Raw genomic sequence first — 22,011 nt, forward strand, 5'->3', positions numbered from 1 at the left:
AATACATCGGCGAAAGTCAGCAGAGCAGAAGCCTAGACTTTCGTTTGCCGTGAGACAAGCTCAAGTTTAACTTTAAAGGGTTGATCATGCCAATTCGATCATCAGACCACAAGTCTCGGTAGACTGAGACTTGTGGTCTGATGATCGAATTGGCATGATCAACCCTTTAAAGTTATTATTTTTTTTAATAAAAAACGTTAGTCTAAAACTTACCTTTGCAACGATAAATGTTTTCTGGACCACTATTGATTACAATATAGGTTTCATAAACTTTTAGAAAAGTCATGTTTATTTATTGTTAAAAAGTCTTTCATTCTATACATTATAGTTATCAACTATCATTGCCCTTTTTAGTGTTTATGAAAGATGACGAGGGTTATTTAGCATGATAAAATCATATTCGAGCTGGTAATATTACATAACTGTTTGTGTATTGAAAAATATACATAGATACTTTGTTAATATTAAGGTCGTTATGTTACTAGTAAAACCAAGATTAAGGACACTATTTCAAAATGTGTTTATTAAATGACTTAAAATTCACTATTTGTCTAATAAACTGTTTATAATTCTTGTGAACTAAAAGAAGGGTAGTAGACTAGTTGGTAAAGGTATTTAATATTTTGTTGATTTAAGTATATTTTTCAAATAACTTCTTAAAAGCATAAATATATACTAATTTAATACAGTTTTATGTTATACAGTGTTAAAACAAAGTTTTAATTTCTTAAGTTCCAATAAATAACCTATATTATTTTTTGACTTTTGAATATATTTTTTCAGAGTAAAACTATTATTTTAAGCAACGACGAGCTCTTAAAGCGAAACCTAGTTTGCTAAATCAAATAATGAAAAATTACAAACAACTTATAAGTAAAATTGAATACTTATAAGTAAGTTAGAACAATTATTTTTAACTATAATTGAGTTATAAAAATATCATGAAGTTAAGTTTACTTTTCTTGACCTACCTAAGCGATCTTCTTGCAATGTTCTAACTTTTACTTGACTGAAATTATTATCTTATAAGCGCTTATACGGTTGTGACGAGGTTTGAAAAAGTTTTCACAAACTTTGTAATGAATTAACATGTTTTCTAATAATGACACTTTTGTAAAATTTAACTAATGTATTGTGAATACTTTTTTAGTTACCTTAACTATGCTTTATCTTTTTCGTATCAAAAGTTAAATTAATAAGATAGGTGTCATCAAAAAAAATTAGGAAATTAAAAATATGAAAAGTATTTCTAAACAAAATTTATTGCAAAAAATCTCTCAAATTTTCGACCAACTCACAAAGAGAAACTTTTAAACTTATCACAAAACATTCTTGAAGAGAACTTCAAAAGTAGATGCATATAAATTGAATGTGTGTAGAATTAAATAATACAATGATGAAAAAACTAAAATATTAGTTAAGTTTAGTAAAAGTTTTAAAAAATTGCCTAAAAAGTAGAATATTTAGGTTATAAAATAAATTTAGAAAGTCAAGTTGCAGCTATAAAAACGTTTCTATAAAATTGTGACCAAAAGAAAGACAGCTTATAATACTAAAAAAGAAAACGATAATAGTACTTATGGACTATAAAAACTTAAACAATTTATAAATGGAATAACCTGGGAAAATTATAGACTTCATTAGCTTAATTCCAAAAAGTATTTTATTAATACATAACAAACCTATCAACAACTTTTTAATACTAAAATTTTTCTGAGCATATCTGTATAATAATATCTAAGTAATCTAATATGATTTATACAAAGTCAAAAAATATTTAGGTTAATAATATCTGCTACTTTTAGAATTTACTGATGAAGCAATTTATTTTACAAGAAGTACTGAAGCAAAGAGTTATTAAAACAACTTTATCAAATTATTTTCTAGTAGATTTTCGCCTTTTCTTCACGGATAATCTTCTGCTTCGTAGGCCTTTTTTAGTTACAGGCTTGTTTCTAATGGCACCGCGCTTACGCCTACTTGTCTAAAAAAATCTCAATATTATTAAGGCTATAAATAATTAAGTTTAGACTCACTTTGAAGTAATTTTAACAAGTTTGAGTAAGCGAAACAACTCCAAAATATAAATTAAAACGGCTGACAGATAGCATACTAATTTTTAATAAGCCCTTCTTAGCCCAAACATAAATTAATGGAACTTTGTAGATATATTGTTTGTTAATAGAGTCTTAATTTAAAAATTTATGCTTATTATTATCAATAATTTTTTTTTAAGCATTTAACAACATGATAAAACTAGGATTTTATTAAAATAAAAAAACAAAATTTTGCACTAAGTTTGTAGAATTGTTGAGCTTTAACTCATTTTAGTTTATATGTTTATACTTGGTTAAGATATTTTACATTGTAATTAAATTCACTTAATTCAACAACGAGTTATTCTTCATGTAAAATATCTTATTATGGTTGTGATAAAGTGCCCAATTCAAGAATGAAGCTACTAAACGCCAGATGAATCATGTGAGTTAGTTTTCAGGCTTCTGGACCTACATAAAGTTGACAGTAAAAAGAATTATGGTTCATCAAAAAGTGTATTAATGCCAAATGAACCTCAACTAATTCGGCCAAGAGTTGACCGTGGGGTCAGCCAAGAAACATGGCTTGCGTTCATTTGTAGGTGGGGGGCATTCAAAACTGGTTCAAACATAAGCAGCTAGAATGCATGCATACAACTGTTTCAATGTGCGCATGACAAACTTGGTGATCTAATGTTAGCAAATGATCCTAGGTTGATTGCTAAATCAGAAGAGTATGTAGCTTAATTGATTTAGTCAGTAGCAATCATTAAAGTTGCAGTTGGTTTGATTACACCAAGCCAATGATGAACCTTTCACAGGGTTGCCACTCGTTTTTTCAAAACTTTTTCCAGGTTTTTAAAAGTACACATTTTTGGGTCTATTTATAGTTTAGAGATAAGTTAAAGGTAAGAAACTGTGTTAAATAGTATAAAAACATTGAAAACATACTGTAAAGCTACTTTAAATATGTTCTTTTAATCCTAATTTTAATTTTCAAATCTAAATTTTACTACTAAACATGTGAAGATTGTTAAAATTACAGGTTTTTCCTGTTTTTTTGCCTTAATTGTCAAATTCCAGGTTTTTAAAGGTTTCTAGGTAAAGTGACGACCCTGCTTTCAGAACATTTGCAACCCTTTAGCTCATTTTAGTTTATATGTATATACTTGTTTCGATATTTTACATTGTTATTAAATTCACTTAATTCAACAAGGAGTTATTCTTCAAAGTTTAAGTAAGGATTTCATGAAAACTTTTCGCTGTAGTAATTTTTATACAATATTAACATGTTTAATTTAATAAAAAAAAAACAGCTTAGAAACTAAATAGCTCAACCTAAATACTGACTGAAATACTTGTTTGGACAACTTTTACACGATGATGTTATTTGAAAAAATCCAGTGAAGTAAATTAAAAACTGTTTTAATTTGGTATAAAATACCTCAGAAATTTTGATAACTACAGCGAATTAAAAAAAATCTACAAAAGTAAGATACTTTGTAAAAAAAGTGAATTCGCAGTACTTCATAATATTTAAAACTACAAAAGAGCTTAAGATACAGTAAAAAAAATCCGAACTGAACCAGTTTTAAAAGTGACTTATATTTGTTCGATTTTATAAATATACTCAAAGATTCTACATGATTCAACATTTGATGCATTTAAATGATTAAACAAGTTCAAACTTTAGCACTGAAACAAAAATGTAATAAATTCAAGCATATAAGTGAAATAAACTCAAACGAATGAAAATTCGTTATAAAATCATTTTCTTAGATATGCACACTTAGGTAAAGTATTTTCAGGTATATAAATTCATAAACTCAGGTATAAAAATGTGAAATTTCGTATAAATACATAACATTATATTTTACAAACCTTTTTTGAGACATACTTTTTCTTATACTTTTTGGAAACTGGTTTATTGTCGAGTCTTACTTTATTAGATTCCTTCTTAACACTGTAAAAATACTAAAATGTTTTTCTTCTTCATAGTATTTTAAAAGTAAATAAAAAAAAAGTTGTACAGGTTAACACATATATACATGAACTAAACTTGTTAACATAGACGAGCTCAAATAGTACATGACAATTCAAAAATACTTAAATTGAAGTAAATCTACAATTTAATTAATTAACTTGACCAAAAACGCTTTAGAAACTAAAATACCGGTAAATTCTGACAAGCCAATGCTCAGTAGTGTAAGCTTCTTCTAGATGTTCGAATGATATGTCCTTGTTGCCAATTTCCACGTTTCTAGTTCTATCGTAACCACTCGGGTGGTGGTAATCCAACTGCAACTCTCCAAATCTGAAATTTGTTACGACTGTAAAATCGAAAGCTTATGTAAAATAGAGCATAATTAATTACATTTAGGCACATAGTTTAAAACAAATGTATACATACATATATATATATATATATATTAAACTAAGTTTTTTTAAAGGTACTAAAGGATATTTTAGTGATTAACCAGTTAAAGAGAATATTATTTTAAATAATCAATGACATCTAATAATTTAGAAAACTTTAAAAATGCTAAAAAAACTTTATTAACGAATTAACACCAATAAAGAAATAAAAAGTACCAAAAAAAAAGTTTCTAACAAAAAAACCGTAAACTATGTTCATTACACATTACATTTGACTACAGCGATGACAAAATAAACATATATCATACATGTTTGTAAAAACTGAGTTGAAGTGTGAAGAGTTGTATATACATTAATTATTTTGATTTAACTTTTATATTATCAAACATAAAAACTTTTAATTGTCAACAACCATACTGTAATACTAAAAAATTAAACATAAATAAAAAAAATGTCGAATTTTTAGAAAACTAAAATTCAAGGATTCTCAGAACAGAAGTTAAGTCTAAAATATTGACTTATAATATTTAGGAAAATATGTAAGACTTTAAAACACTTTTATAACAACAAACTAATGATAACAAACTATTTATGTATCTAATATTTAATGTATGGGTTTTTAACAGATAAATTGCATTACTTTACGTTAGTAAAACTTAGGTAAATTGAAGATACTTTGATTAGGAAAATAAACTGTGTCCATTATTTAAGTTATATAATATATAATTTTTTTTGAATAACTTATACTATCAGAGTATAAAAATATTTGATTCTTTAATACTATTTATACTCTTAAATTGGATCAATATACAAAAAGTTGGTGAATATTAAATGACTGAAGACATAAACTTATTAAAAATATTTTAAGTAGTAATGGATACTTCAAAGTATTCTAATTATAAAGAATCTTTTTATATAGGTCTAATCTTTCGTCTACATAAGCACAGTTTATTGCTTTACAGTTTCTATGTAAAAATAGCTTATCATATGTATTTTGCTAGTACTTTATAAATGCAAACAATTAGTGCATGTTAACCTGTAGTAGCACATCTTGTACATTAGCGAATTGAGAAGAGTTTTCGAGCCACCAGCGTCAACTCGGAACTCTCCGTTTGAAGTGTAATAGTTGGACTCCTTTATATCTTTAGGGTGTTCACCTTCAGCAATACGAACCTTAAGAATTTATAAATTTGACATACTATCAAGTAGTTAACCTGATTTATAATGAATGTTTTTTTTTAAAGTAATTTAAAGAGTTAAAAATTTTTACTTATTTGTTTAAATATTTATATAAATTTAAAGTGATAATGAAAAGAAAGTAAAGTTAAAACATTTTATTTTTGAATGTGAGAATATTGAAAGTAAAATAAACCATCCAAAGAAACTTGTTGATATCATCTCCACTGTAACCAATCATTCCACCGAAAATAACTAGCACGTAATCAACATTCAATTCTCGCATTATTTCTATTGATTTGTCTTCTGTGGACGCCATAGCTTTACCAACCTTATTAATTTAAACGATTTTTTTTAAAGTTCAGCTTTTAAATCTTATTCAATTGACTTATATATCTAAATATAGATACTTTATTGCAATGAAAATTTTAGTAAACTCTTATTTTGAAACAGCGACTTGTTCAAGTATTCAATAATTAATTTTTGTTCTTTTTTAATAAAAACTTAAAAGGATAAATTTTAAAGAAGACGAAGAAACTTTTGAAATTATTTTTGAGTATTGCGTAGTTAAAATTGTTAAAACTTAATAACACATAATTATCATAATTAAACACAATATTAAAGATAAAATATTACGAGAGCAATGTGCGAGTTATTCCACGTGTTGTTGTCCACAATGGTCGTTCTATTTGCCATACCAGCTATCTGGTAACCGTAATCCCACCACGACATTACAGTGGCACTGTCTTCAGTGTTTTGGTTCAACCAGCGGTATGCTTCTCTAAAATCGTCCAAGATATTACGAGAACTAAAAATAAAAATACTTTATTTGATAAAAAAATATTTTATTTTATCTAGAAATATTTTTATTCAGATTAACTTCTACTTATATATTTGAATATATATAATTAAATGAATACTTTTATTTTCAAAATTTGGTCTGCGACCACAAAATACCTGCCGACTCCTTATGTAGAGTTTTTTGTTATAAATTTCAGTTATTATATTATATTTAGATACTTTATACCAATACATAGGGGGTGTTAAAAACAGGATAAAACTTGTAATTAATGTAAATAATTGTTTCATGAAATGGTGTTTAGTAAGACTGCCGTTTTTTACGTTTATCTCGTTAACGTGTATAAACTATTAGCAGGTCTAACCTGTAAAAAATAGATAAAAAATGTCAAGTTAAAAATATTAAAAATCTAAGTAGCTTATTTCTATTACTATCTTATTTAATATAATTTAAATGTTAAATAACTAATCAGCTATAAACACTATAAAAAACAACAATCATTTATATAAGTGCTTTTAATACTACTACCTTAAGTTATCATTAATAACTAAGATAAACACCAACAAACCCATCACTATTATGAGATGAAAGCACTACCGACGGACTTGAATAAGCGTTGCTAGTAACCCAGGTACAGTGACAAACAAATAACAAGGAAATCAACATCGTCATCAACAATGCCATCATCTATTAATAAAATGACTATAATAAAAAAACAAATAAACACTTTTCTACCATACATAAAAGTAAATAAGTAATTAAAAATAAAAACTTAAAACTATACAAAAATTTGTGATAAATTAATATAGAGTTTTTAAATGCTAAAACAAAACATTATAAGTTTTTCTTTAATTATTACTTCTACTCTATCTTGAAATTTTAGCAAGTTAAAACACTTAAGAATTTTTATAGATATATTTTTTCAAATAAATAAAATTATAATTATTCTTTATTTAATCTACTTTTAATAAAATTGCTTAAAGTTTGTTAAAAAACTTAAATTCACTGTTACAACTAGGATTTATAAAGTAAAAACAATACCAACTAAAAATGTCTTTGATTTATTACCGTCAAGCTCCAACTACTTTGTTTTGTATAAAAAAAAAACAACATTGTAATTCAAAACTCAACACCAAAAGAATGTTTACATTCTTTGTAATTTTTCTTTAATATACTCCAATTTAAACAACATTAAACTGTTTAAAGCTGTAAAAAATGTCTAATAAACAGCAACCAAGTCAACAAATCAGACAAATGGCTACGTATTTGATTAAACAATTTTTCAAGTTAAGTTTTCCTGAATTTTTTCTAGCTTTGACTTAAAATCAATAAAAAATAACGAGTTGATCTAAAAACAAATAAAAACATTTTGTTGTGGTTTTTACATGCGTCCAATTTCATTTACAAATTGTTTGTAGCAATCAAAGAACTTGGTTGTATTTTATTTTTTAACTGTTTATAACATTATTAATTAATCATACAATTTTGTCACATTTAAACTTCAACTGTTTATCTCCAAAAACATAACGTTCGATCAATTTATTATCATTCATTAACATCATTAGTTCAGTACATCAGCTTGGAATATGATTAAACAACTTTTACAAGTTATTAATCATGTAAAGAAAAATCGGTCATCTTCACTTTTTTTAATTTTCTATCTTAATTTAGATACAACAATATTTGTTTGACTTTTGTAACAAAAAAATCATTTGAACGAAAATGTACATAAAATTTATAAACTTTAGAAACATTTAAGCTTAACGATACTAAGATAGAAAATAAACTTTTATGATATGCTGTTTAAATAAGGTTTTATAACATTTATAAAGATTGATTAGAAAAATTATATTAGTTTAAATTTTCATAGTCATGTAGTACATTAATTACTTAAGTAAACTTATAAATAAAATGATGTTACAGAATTTAAAAAGGATATATACAAAGATAATCTTCTCTGTACAAAAAATTCAAGATTGTAGCCACGTTGATTAGTTTGCATATTTTGGGTATCCAGCACATAAAAAATTTAAAATAAACTTTAAACACTTAGTTTAAAGACAAAAAAAAATACTACATTTTCTAAACATTTGAGACTTTCATTAACTACCATAAATTAACTAAATTTTATTTTACATATTTACAAATCTTAAAAAATGGTCATTTAGTTTTTAAAATTGGTCGTTTCCTTTAAACTTGTTTTATTATTACCATTACCCTTTAAAAAAAAAAATTTACATATAAAATTGTCTCAATTAAAAACAGCTTTTCAATTTTGATGTATGACTAATTGCCTTTTTACGGAAATCCGCTAACAATAAAACGCTAAAAGTGTTTTTGAACTAGTTTTCTTTTTGAAAGAAAATTGACGACATTTTCTTTAAGCAAAATACTTTAAGTAAAATTATTTTAATCAGTCGTAAAGGAACTTATTACCCAACAATACCTTGATATTAGGACTCAATATGAGTGGTTCGTGATCCTGTTTACGTTTTTCTTTCTTGCTTGAAATGGTTTGGTTGGAACGAGCTTGTTTCTTGATATTACCTGTTTTTGTTTTAAAACTGAAGTTAATATTTAGTTTAACGAAGATTGCACATGTTTTTGGAATTTATGCGTTAGTCATATTAAATAAATATGACTATTTTAATTTTGATGTTTATAATGGCACATTTTAAAAATGAGACATTCGTTATTGAACAAAAATAAACATTTTAAACATGGCTGTAATAACAAGACTGCAATTATGTGCAAACTTGTTATCATTTAATAAATGTTGAACTTCAATTTCTGTTATTTAATGAACAGATAGAAAAAACTTGCATTACAAACAAAAGGTAAGCAAGTGATAAAATAATTAATATAAACATACTGAAATTGTATAAAACAGAACATTAATTTAGGCTGCATAATCAAGAAGTATGCATTAAGTAAATTACAATAGCTACAAAAATATACTTTTCTTCAAATTTTCAGCTTTATCGTATAGCTTAGCTTCTTCAACTGATGATTGAATTTCGTTTGCTTGATTGTTCTGAAAAAAAGCACAACATTATTTAAAATACAGTTAATCAAATAAAGAATAAAACACTTACTTGGATGCTGGAGCTGTTTTCAGAAGACTTTGTTGTAGATTCTTCTTCATCCTTAATAATTACGTTATATTAATAAAACAGTTATCATACTAGTTTATCATGATTACAATTTATTATTTATAACCTTAGTAAGTTAAATATTACAAGTAAAAAAACTGTTTCGAAACGTAGCTTGCAATTGTTATAAACAAAATAACCTTAACAAAATGTCCAACAGTGTTACTAAATACGATTCCAGCAAGCATGCAAACACAAGGTGTGAGAGTGAGCATCAATCGGACCATAACACCGGCAAAATAGGATGCAAATACAGCATAAGCTATCACTGTTTTGTAATTATAATAGTACTACTTAGTCATAATCAAATTGTTTATAAATGATGGTTTTAACATAAAATTACTTTAAATCTGTTCATTTATTAATTTAAAAAAAAGTTACACAAGTCAATTTTCAAAAACTAATTGTTTATACATACAATACTTATAGGCATAGTGGGAATGAATAACTTTTTTTACTACTTGAGTTTGAAGTAAGTAAGCTACAAGCTGCGTTTTACAGCTTTTTTATATTCTAGCTAGTTTTTGAGATATAGACGGTAAAGTCGGAGAGTACAATAAGTTCCTTATGGAAGGAGTAAACAATAAGCCAAAAAAATAAAAGCAATAGGGGAGTTCGATTTTTTTTTTAATAGAAAACTAACATTGGCTTAAAGTATAAAATGCAGGTCAGATTTAATAGAATAAAAAAAATTCAATTTTTTTTTGAGATATATACGTTTTTGTAATAAGTTTTCACTACAAACGTATGGAGTGCAAATTTTTCAGATTCAATTTTTTGGGATGTTTAAAAACTCACTAAAAATCTATCTTCTTCATTTTTTGAGCTAGAGACCTCAAATTTTTAGGAAACATTCCTTTTATAATTTAAAAGACTTTCTATGTTGGGTTTTAAAAATATTGGAAAACAAAAATTTTAAATAAAAAATTCAAAAAAATAGGTTCTATTTTTTAAATAAAATTCTTATTTTCAAAATAAAAAAATCTTGCTTTAAATCGTTTTATATATGTGGACTTACTGTAAAAATTTGAAGAATATTGGTTGAATAGTATCATAATAAAGGAGTAGATAGATTTTTAGTGAAATAGCCTTTTTTCGCGTTTTATATTTGCGACTTCCATTAAGAACTTACTGAGGTCATCGACTTTAATCGCTTATATCTTGAAAGTTACTTTGAATTTTGTTAAGCGGTTAAAAACGTCTGATAGCTTAGATTAAACTTTATAAAATAAGATCAACTTGTAAAAATTAAGGTGGACCCCCTATGCCCTTAATAAGCTATATATTCTTACGTTTTTTAAATAAATACCTAAAACTACCCTTTTAATATTTATATAAATATGTCGTAACCATTTTCAAAAAAATTGCCAAAAACTGTCTATTTGTGTTGTCTATTGTAAAAAAAGGCTGTAAATTCTTTACGAAAAATGTTTTAAGGAATATTTCCTGAAAAATTGAGGTATTTATCTCAATAAACGTAGGAGGTAGATTTTTAGTCATTTGCCGTTTTAATTTTTAAGGAACATGTTATATTTTTTGATTTTAATCGGCTTGATCTCGAAAATTTGTTTAAAGATAAAAAAGTTGTAAGAAGCAACTATTAGCTTATTTAAACCTCTACAAAATAAGATGAATTTGTAAGAAAGTGACGACCCCCTCCATGACCTTTAATTCCTTTAGTTGAGACAAATTTTATTCTGCACAAACTTTTAAAAAATATTATATTTCAAAATAAAACATTTTAAGTAACACCAAACTATTTTCAAACTATTAAAAAAAAAGTAAGATTTTGTATCATAAAAATAACTCACAAAAAACTCGTTCGTCATTGATTTTTTTGATACAAAAATATACACCAGCAGGGAATGCAGGAGCTAGTATGTGCAAGTCAAAGAAAAAAGATGACCATGTGGTTGGCTGATGCTCGCTCACAGATGCAATGATTGGAATGTGGATTTTTGCGTATCCTGTGTCCCACAAGGAGTAGAATCTACCAGTCCAAGGGGCCACATATCCTAATAAAAAGTATGTATGTAAATTATAAATTTAAAATTAGTTTAAAAACATACTGAAACTTAACTTATTAAATTCAACTAATCATAAACATGATAATTGATACATGAATTTCTAGCATATTTTTTTAAATTCATTTAGATAAGTCTAAAGCAAGTCTAACATTCTTAAGAAAATTTCACATTGGCTCTTACATGAAAAATTAGTATGAATTATTTAATATAAAGTAATATTTAACTTTTTAGATAATTTCAGTAATTCATTGAACTTTTATACAAGTGAATAGAATGGAGTTTTCAGTTGTTAACCTTCTCATAAATTCAAATGACTGCAATCACTGGAAATGTATTTTCTTCTAAGTTTTTTAAACAAAAAATTCAACTTTTAGGGAAATTATTTGCTTGTTTAATATACATCTATTACAAATCTTTTAATTTAAATAAATTTATTTTTTATAAGAGTTTAAATTTATTCAAACTTTTTTTTTAATGTTTTGTTGAAGAAGGCTCGTCAGTTATAAAATAATTCTTGTATAATTAGAATTTTTATTCAAATCACCTTCAAAATTTTAAAGTAAAGAGCTTTAATTGTTTAATTTCAAACAAAAATATATAAAATAAGCGTTTTATTATTAAAACTTAAAAAGGCATATATTTTCAAAAAACTTTTGAAAAAACTACTAAGTATTCAAAAACCCTACAATACATTTGTTTACTAATAAATACAGTTTACTAATGTTTTTGAAAATTAACTAAAAACTAATGTAAAGATACATTATTAATTTTTTAGTATAATAAATAAAAATTCCATAAAATGTTTCAAAAAGCGATAAAAAACCAACTAGTATTTAGTCAAGTTAAAAGGGTGTAAAATAAAACAGCTCGTGAAAAGTTTCTTAGATCATTAGTAAATACTTGGACATTAGGCTTCAAACCGGATTTGTACGCAAATTTTTGCAGTTTTAGAAAGACATGCCTTGATTTAGGACTGTCATTTTTCAGTAATTTTTGTTGGTCTAAAATTCTTGGGCTTATAAATATATGAAACGTTAGAGTCTTTTAGTATAGTTGTTACTATGTAGCCTATTTGAATTTGAGTTGACAAAACTTAAAATTTCATACAACCGCTACAGACATATTTAACATTTTATTTTTAGAATGCTTGCTCACTCAATTTTAAACTTTCGGAACAACTTAAACTATATTAAGGCCATAGGGGGGGGTAGGCCATGTTTTTTACAAGTTGATCTTATTTTATAGAGTTTTTACTAAGCTTCAAGTTGCTTTTTACCGTTTTTAAAAATTCGAATTAGTTTTTGAGATATGACCGGCCAAAGTCGGGCCGCATAACAGGTTCCTTATGGGGAAGGAAAAACTAAAACGGCGAAAAAAGACTAATGCATTCAAAATCTATCTCCTCCTTCATTTTTTAAGCAATCTTGTTCAAACTTTCACAGTCTATTCTTTATACAATAACAAAAAAAATTTATTTGTGACTTTAAAAAATTTTAAGTAAAAATACCTTTTTTTTTAAAAAAAAATTTTTTTTTGATAAAAAATCACTTTTTTTTTTAATTTTTGTCATAAAATTTTTATTTTTTAAAATTATTAAAATTCACAAATAACGTTTTTTTCTCATAATGTAAGGAACATTTCCTGAAAATTTGAAGAAGATTGCTTGAAAAATGAAGGAGAAGATAGATTTTAAAGCCCGTTTTTAAAAACTCGAGAAAAACGGCTTTAAAGTTTTGGTAAGTTTGATTTTTTTATATAAATATTTTTATATAACCGGTCATAAAAAAAAAGTTACTTAATATTTTTAAAATCTAAAAAAAGCATCTGAAAGATTATGAAATTTACTATAATATAAGTCTATATGTTATTTTTGGTCAAAAAATGGCTTCTACCCCCCCCTATGGCCTTAACTTTAATTAAATAATTAATGTTAAAAATTAACCTTGTATTTATATAAAAAAGAATTAAAAAAATATTTCAAAATCTATCATTTTAAGTCTGATAACTTTTGTTCTAGTTAAATTTTTTTTTTTTTTAATTTGACTCCCAAATTTCTATTTAATCTCATAAATTTTTAACTGACAAACCCTAATACTTGGCTAATATTTCTTTATTCTTACTAAAATCATATTTTATTTAGAAAAAAATTCAAAATTTTTAAACTGAAATGTTTCTAACATTTTAACAAAAATAATTTTGCCTGATTTAGCCTGACGCGCATGAACCATGTTTAAAATGTTGGCGTCATGGATGTTTAAGTATATATAATACACTAGTAAAAACAACTATACTAAAACTAAACTACATTTAACTTTAACACACATTTTAAAGTTTGCACCTTCTGTAAGAAATCTGCTAAACACTTTTACTCTTATACGTTACACATACATTTTGTTTACCCTATAAAGGTAACTAGTAACTGAAATTAAAATCTTAAAAACTAAAATCAATAGGTAAAAAGAATAGTGAACAACCCTATGAGCATACTTAAAGTAATTTTTAATTATTTTGACGCAAATGATCATAATTAAAAACTTAGATAGTTTGTAAATTATTTAAAAAAAAGTTACCTGCATAAGTTAATCCCGTTATGATAAGAAGTCCTAATACGAACATGATCAACAAAGAAAATCCAACAAGTTTCTTGAAGTTGTCTTTTGTCATTCTACTTTTGAAAAAATCCAAAAATGCTAAGGCTTGAATAACTGCAAACATTCCTGTAAAGAATTGATCAGGTTTTTAGTTATGATTTATTGTTAAAACAACTTTTTTTAATGAAAATAGAACTACTTTAATTAGAGGAAAATCATCAAGTTTGTTTGTTTTAATTAAAGCTTACAGGTGGTTTATAACAGTGATTTTCACGTGCACGAAAATCATTTAGGGTACACACAAAAAATAAATATTTTTTTAATATGTTTATTTATTTCAAGCGAAAAGGTTCAATATTAAAGTTAAATCTAAGTCTGGTGCTTAATTTGGGTTTTCATTTGATGGTCATTTCACTCGTATAACTATTTTGGTATAAAATCTCGAATATCATTCTTTTATCTAAACAATCTTGTTAAAAAGACAAACAATAGAGAGATAAAATACATTTACATTACAAATTTTTTCAAATTCCAGTTTTTTTTTTTTGACTAAATTGTCAAACTCCAGGTAGTTCGGGGTTTCCAGGTTTTTGACAACCCTGTGTTTGTAAGAATTTAAAAATAAACTAGAAATATAAAATGTCATGCATAAAAAAGTTGACTATATTTTAACAAAAAAACTTAATAATACATTAACTCAAAGCTCTCAGCGTCATAAAAACTATTTGACGTAAAAATTATTTAACATCTCTCATAAAAAGTAAGATAAAATGTACAAATTATGGCCATCTATTATTTTAAATCCAGATGTTTAATTTTAATACAACTAATATAGTGCTTATGAAATTAAAAATAAAAATATTTAATATTAACGTTCCTGGAAAAAACTTACCAGCTGCAGCTAAGTGTTCACTAGTTTTGATAGGTTGGAATCCAACGAATGGAATTTGCATAGAAAGTAAAAGGCCCAACATAAAAAACGACGTGTAAGCTGAAAAAATATACCTGCTTTAACATAAACTATATCAAAAATATACTATACCTAAAATCTTTAAAAAAAACGCTTAAAATTTAAAAAAATAATTTCAAAATATTACATATTGAAAAAAAACATATTATAATGAATATTTAAATATAAAAACTTTTGACATTAAAAGACTACATTTTTTTAGATGTAGAATAATATAAATAGTAAACAATGAGTTACATACCAACATACATTCTGTAGGAGTATCTTTGCAACAAAATAAGTAATAAACAGTGCATTGGAATAATGTTGATGATGAAAACATAGCCACCCCAAGCTGAGACCTGCGATTGTTATAAAGTAACAACATACTACCAAAAAACCAGGTATATACGTCAGGTATACATTTACTTTAATAAGATGTTATTATTATTATTGAAGTTTATTGTCAAACGAAGCACCTAGGCATTAAAACCTAAGCCACTTAAACTGAAAGACACTAACGTAAAAAGAAAAAACAAATTACAGTGTTAAAACAAACATAAAACCCATATAAGGCACAAACTGAAAAAACTCAAACTTTCACAACCAAAATATTCAATGATTCCAAAGCCACCAATCTTCAATTATACATTCCAAAACAACAAATCTTTGAAACAAGCATCTCTTGTCAAAATTCTTCAGAACCTGGCTAGAAATTCTAGGCACTATCTTGAAGACCACTCTTCATCAAACAGGAAATTTCAAAACGGCATTTGTTTTCAACTTTAAAAGAAATCTTCATCTTGCAGAACATTGATCTCAACAACTACCCGCCATTCATCATGTTTTCAAAGTTTCACCACAGCAAATTCAGTCAAAAATCACTTTAAACATGTGGCAGCAACAATTCACAAATCTAGCCTATAAATCAACTGAGCATCTAATAATTTTAAAATCCAAAGCCCCAAGCACATTAACAATAGACCGGCCAAAAAATCAAAAAGTACTTAAGATCTATAAGGGGAAGGCGTTGCTTACAAATCAAACTACCAATAAACTACATACCACACACCAAATCAAATGTTAAACCAATAAAATGTTATTAGTAATTGACACTATATATCTTGGTTTCAAAAAATGGGCTATAATTTGGCTATAAGAGTTTTAATTAGTAAAGCGGCGAAAAGTATATAATCAATTAACTAGTAAAGGAATACTATGTAATAAATAGGTAGCTGTCAAGTTTGCACGAGGGGACAAAATTGCACGAAGATACTTTTGCACGAAGATAAAATTGCACAAAGGGTTATTTTTGCACAAACAGACAATTTTGCATTTGTTGAATTTTTTTACTATAAATGTTACCCCTAACCCTTACCCTCGGTTAGTATTTCTTTTTTTAATTAATTATTTTTACTATCACTGTTACTTTTAACTAGTGATGTACCGGACCCGGACTTTTTTTTCAAATTAGAATCCGGCCGGAACCGGATCCGGACTTTTTTTTCAAACTAGAATCCGGCCGGAACCGGATCCGGACTTTTTTTTCAAATTAGAGTCCGGCCGGAACCGGATCCGGACTTTTTTTTCAAATTAGAATCCGGCCGGATCCGGATATCAGACAAAAATGGCAATATCCGGCCGGACCCGGATAGTGAGTGCGGTGCATTACTAGAATAAACTAGCCTGAGTCAGAATGAGGTTTTTAGAAACTGAAAAAAAAGAATTTTAATCTAATAATAAGTAGAACAGCTAGCCCCAAAGTTTACAAATTTAGGTGTTATTTACAATTAAAAATCTGAAATCAAGTTCTTGAACAAAATACACTAGAAAATTACAAAATATTCAAAACTGGATCAGCTCAAACTTATTCAAAATCTAAAAGAAAACTAGCCTGAGTTTTTATATAAAACTAAACTAGCCTGAGGCAGTCCAAGATTTTCTAAAATTCCCAAAAATTTTTAAACTAGTAGGGTTGCCACTGTTTAAGTCAATAAAACTAGCTAGAGTGGGTATAAACAAGCCTGAGTAAGAATGAGGTTTTTAAAAACTGAAAAAATTACTTTAATCTAATAATCAGTAGAACAGCTAGCAAAGGTTGACAATTTGGTAGCAAAGTTGTGGACTGATTGTGGTACACTTAACTTATTATACTACCCATCATAGTTAAATCTTACCTTATCTAACTAATATCTAACAAACACTAAATTCTAACTGAGACTACTTTCTATAATCAGACACGACAGTTTTGAGTGATGAATCTTTTATATAAAACACAACAAGAAATACTAGCATAAAGAAAATTATTAATTACTTTGGTAACACTTTAAAAACTGGAAGCTATTTAAATCTATATCAAAAGACTTAAAACAAAAAAATAAAAATTAAATAAAACTATTCGTAAACAAGAAACTGTAAAATTTGTAATAAACTATTAAACTATAAACCTGGATTAAATATTTAAACAATTAAACACCTGTTGAAATATTCTTTTTTAAAACAAAACACTACTTACAATAAGCATTCAAAAAAACGTTCAAGATATTTTCTTGCTTCAAGCTACACGCCAAACTAACTATCTGCTTACATATAAACTGCCTGTCATGTTCTGATGTTTTGTTGCATCAGTATTTAGTTTGAAACATTTCGTCATATGATTCTCATTGGCTCGTACATTCAACTGTATTAACTCTAAATATTCTCTGAGCTCAACTTATACTTAACTTAACTAACAATAAATAATGCAAGTATTCCAAAGTTTTCAATTTTATAACATATGTAAAGAGTTGCATTTCATGAAATGTTTATTTCATAGTTTAAATGTAAACAAATGTAAATTAGTCACGTTTAGAAAATGAGCCAATCACGGTAGGTGTTTAATTTTAACTGACGAAAATAACTCTTATTAATTTACACAGGGTTTGTTTTTGAAAAATACTTTTCAGTATACTCTTTTTTACTAACTAGATCCGGACTTTTTTTTCAAATTAGAATCCGGCCGGAACCAGACCCGGACTTTTTTTTCAAATTAGAATCCGGCCGGAACCGGACTTTTTTTTCAAATTAGAATCCGGCCGGATCCGGATATCAGACAAAAATGGCAATATCCGGCCGGACCCGGACCCGGATAGTGAGTCCGGTACATCACTACTTTTAACCCATACCCTTGATCAGTTTTTTTTTTTTTTCGTGCAAAATTGTAACTCGTACAAAATTGACCCTTGGTGCAAATTTGTCTTTGTGCAATTTTATCCACTCGTGCAAAAGTATCTTTGTGCAATTTTGTATTTATGCAATTTAGTCCTCTCCTGCAATTTTGTTTTTGAGCAATTTAGACCCGTTCCCGTAAAAAATAGGGGAAATTTACAAAATTCATAACAGATAAAAATTAATATATGTAAACTTTTATAAAAATAATTATTTTGAAAATGTAATTTTATAAATTTAAGTGAAAATTCCCAATGGGCTGCAAAAGGGGTCAAGCGTAAATTGACTTTTTTGGTGGCTAATAAATCAAAATTATTTAAGTGTGAAACTGAATTTAAAAAAATCTTAGTACTTTTATAGAGCTGTGTTTCTTATTTTTTAAAATAGTTTTTTTTTTCCTAAAAGTATTTCAAACTTTGATGGCAGTCATTTTGTTTTACTTACAGTTCAAAAATTATATAAAATTCTAGTATATTACTGTCCAAAAATAGCTTGTAGGTACAACAAAAATAAACAGAAAGTACTTAAGTCTTGATTTTTTTTCATTAACTTTTTGTATTGTATAGTATTGATCAAAAAAATAAAATAAACTAATTTAAAATCTTTTTATGGTACAAGTTTAAGATTTATTATTTTTTAATTGTAGGTTCTATTTTAGCAGAGAAAAAAGTTAGGTGAGTTTGGTAGTGGCTTTTTGAGTTCTATGATCCTCAATATACCCTTAAATTTTTCTAAAAGTATCCCAGAGTCTTTGAATAAAAAAGAGCAGTTAATAAAAAATCTAAAATTTTGAGTTTTTAAGTAATGGATGTAATATGTGGAGTTTGGAACTATGCCATATTAGATAAAAAGAACAGAGATATATAAGTATTTCAAATACTTTTGTTATATATACACAAAGTTATTGTAGTTAAGAATAATAAACAAAGTTTTTATTTTGAACTCATTATTGTTGTTTGTAGTACTTTGAGTTTACAATAAACACTTTGTTTATTTTTGAGGTAAAATATTTTATATAAACATTAAAAGAAAAGAGAAAAAATCAAAAGCAACGATAGCAAAAGCAAATCTATAATTTGAGAAATTTAACTATTATAATATCATTACTGTACATATTTTTGTTAAGTTGTTGCAAGTTTTTGGTGTAAAAGAAAGATTTTTTTTTTTTGGTAATTTTGAGTACAAAATTGGCCTCAGATGAACTTGCATAATTCTAAAACACTTTAAACAAAAAGTAACGAAATCAGTTATGAAAAGAAGATAGCAAGTTCTATTCAACAAAGTATAATTGTTAGTTTACAGTGAATCATTTTATTTGCTTGTACAAAAGTTTAGATTGCTTTAAACAAATAACTTTTTCAATAAGGTTAACTTATCAAGTATATGACAATTAAATCATTTATTAGTACATAAAAAGTTTAAGGACATAGGGGGAGTAAATAACTCTTCTAAAATTTACTTTTATTTCCTACATATAAAACTAAGCTACTAGCTAGATTTTACCGTTTTGGAAAATTCAAAATAACTTAAGGGATACAAGCAATTAAAGTTAGAAAGTTCAACTTTTCTTCATGGGAGGCACAAACTAAAAAGGCGAAAATAGACTTTTTGAATAAAAACCTATTTCCTACTTAAGTTTTTGAGCAATTGCTTGAATACTTTCTTAGTCAAGTTAAAAAAAATATGAACGGGTAGTGGGAAACATTTCTTTATTTTTAATTTCGCTTCCTCCAAGTTGTTTGTATAACAATATAGTCTGAAAAATTAAAGTAAATTGCTTTAAAAATGAAGGAAGCGAGATATTTTAGTGATTTTTTTTAGTTTAAAGAAAATTGGCTTGAAAACTGCTTATTTCATATAGTTGTATCGAATTTCTTATTACAATTCTAGTTATATCTCAAAAATTAATTTAAATTCTTATGCTGTATAAAAAGTATTGTATAGTATATACTCCAAGCTTTGAATTAAAAGACAATGTTTATGTTTGTAAAAAAAATGTTTGACTTCTCTATCCCCTTAAAATATAGTAAATGACATAAAAAAACACTAGTTAACATTTTTATAAAAGCAACTGTATTTGTACACAAGCACTTTTATTACACTGTCGGCTTTTTACTGCTCATAAAATATGAACAGCTCTACAGAGTCTACAATTTTCAAAAGTATGCTAAGCGTCATCAGTCTAACAAAGTATTTGAGTATAAAACTAGTTGCTTTAATTTTTCAACTAACTTTTCTTGTTTAGGATTTAACACCTTATAAATTAATATTTCTAACACATTATTATTAATTACTAAAACAAAAATGTATAATTTTATACTTACAATATTAGGAAAAAAAAAACTATCAAATAATAAGTAGAAGTAGTATCTTGATTTCAAATTTAAGATTTATAAAGCTGATTCTTTAAAATATTCTTTATTAAGTAAACAAACCATGTAAAAATATGAAAGTGCTGTGCAACAAGCCCAAAATACGGAGCCCCTTTTAAGTGCTTTAATCCACAAGAAAAAAGTAAACTGGAGTGCAAATATTGCGATACCTTCATTGTCATAACTACCAGCTACTGAGCGAGAAATGTATCCTGGGACTGGTAAATTATTTTTTATTAGCAATAATAGTAACATTTATACAAGTCATTTTAAAGTGAAAAATAAATACTTAATTATTTTGAATAAATTTTGTAACATATACTTCAAACTAATATTTTGAAAACCTATTGATATAAATATAGCAGCATAAAGTCCTGCTCCTTTGCTCCATATTTCTTTAGTAAGAAGGAATGTTGATATGCATGTAAGACCACTAAAGAGAGGAGCAAGAAAAACGCAGATGTCTCGAATGTGAACAGTGATGTGAAGAAATTTAAGAACGTATGAAATTAGTCCTGATGTAACCATCAATCCTGGATATACCTAAATATAAACACTATACTTACAAATTAGCAGTTATTTTGAGCAGTGTTTCTCAAAGTGTGCATAAGTGTACAATACATTTTAAATAACACGGATTTAGATAAGTGTAACTTAAAAATGGGTAATTTAAATTTATAATTATATTATTTGAATGAAACACAATATAACTTCTAACTAAAAACTAAGAAAAAGTATTAAAAATAATAATTTTGGGGTGGCAAAAAAAAAAAAACTAACTGTACCACCAACTATTCTTCCTAGTGGATACCATGCTCTTTCATCAAACCAATTTAAAAAGTCATAAAATCCAAAAGTATCTAATCTGTGGGTGGCTCTATAATTAAACCTGTTTAATATAAAAACAAATCACTAAAAATATATTAAGATTTATTGTAGTAAACATTTATAGTTGTTAAAAACTTTAATTATGAGTTAATCTTTAAAAAAAATATTATAAGCTTTGTATACTATGTTTTATTATTAGATAAATAACTTAACTAAGATTACTTTATGTATAGGATTCACCTCTTTTAAATAATCTTTTAAAATGTAAAAAATATTAAATAATTAAATACTAACCAAGGATCAAACTCATGAATAATGCTTTCAAATCTGATGACAGCAAACAGTCTAGATGCAAATCCAATAATACAGCAACCAACAAGAATTGCTACTGCAATTAAGGATGTAATAGCTTTAGGATTGTTAAACGCATCTGATTTTGTAGTTGACTTTTTTGTTTGACTCATTTCAATAACACTATAAATATGATGGTACTTTTTC

At 26.2% G+C, this 22,011-nt stretch overlaps 1 protein-coding gene across 1 annotated transcript; it reads right to left on the reverse strand.

Moving 5' to 3' along the window:
- Window positions 1-1,368: 1,368 nt before the first annotated feature.
- Window positions 1,369-22,011, reverse strand: LOC145834344 (dolichyl-diphosphooligosaccharide--protein glycosyltransferase subunit STT3B-like). Its single transcript, XM_082941756.1, has 19 exons — window positions 21,808-22,011; window positions 21,466-21,574; window positions 21,030-21,228; window positions 20,749-20,903; window positions 15,369-15,468; window positions 15,050-15,148; window positions 14,137-14,283; window positions 11,351-11,554; window positions 9,680-9,807; window positions 9,483-9,533; window positions 9,346-9,421; window positions 8,834-8,934; window positions 6,956-7,074; window positions 6,225-6,396; window positions 5,785-5,919; window positions 5,449-5,585; window positions 4,210-4,350; window positions 3,918-3,999; window positions 1,369-1,984 (listed from the first exon to the last, which is right to left on the reverse strand). The coding sequence occupies exons 1-19, from the start codon at window positions 21,975-21,977 to the stop codon at window positions 1,877-1,879; spliced, it is 2,433 nt and encodes an 810-aa protein (XP_082797882.1). The 5' UTR covers window positions 21,978-22,011; the 3' UTR covers window positions 1,369-1,876.

The sequence above is a fragment of the Thalia democratica genome, chromosome 4 (assembly GCF_965202585.1).
Source record: "Thalia democratica chromosome 4, ktThaDemo2.hap1.1, whole genome shotgun sequence".
NCBI lineage: Eukaryota > Metazoa > Chordata > Thaliacea > Salpida > Salpidae > Thalia > Thalia democratica.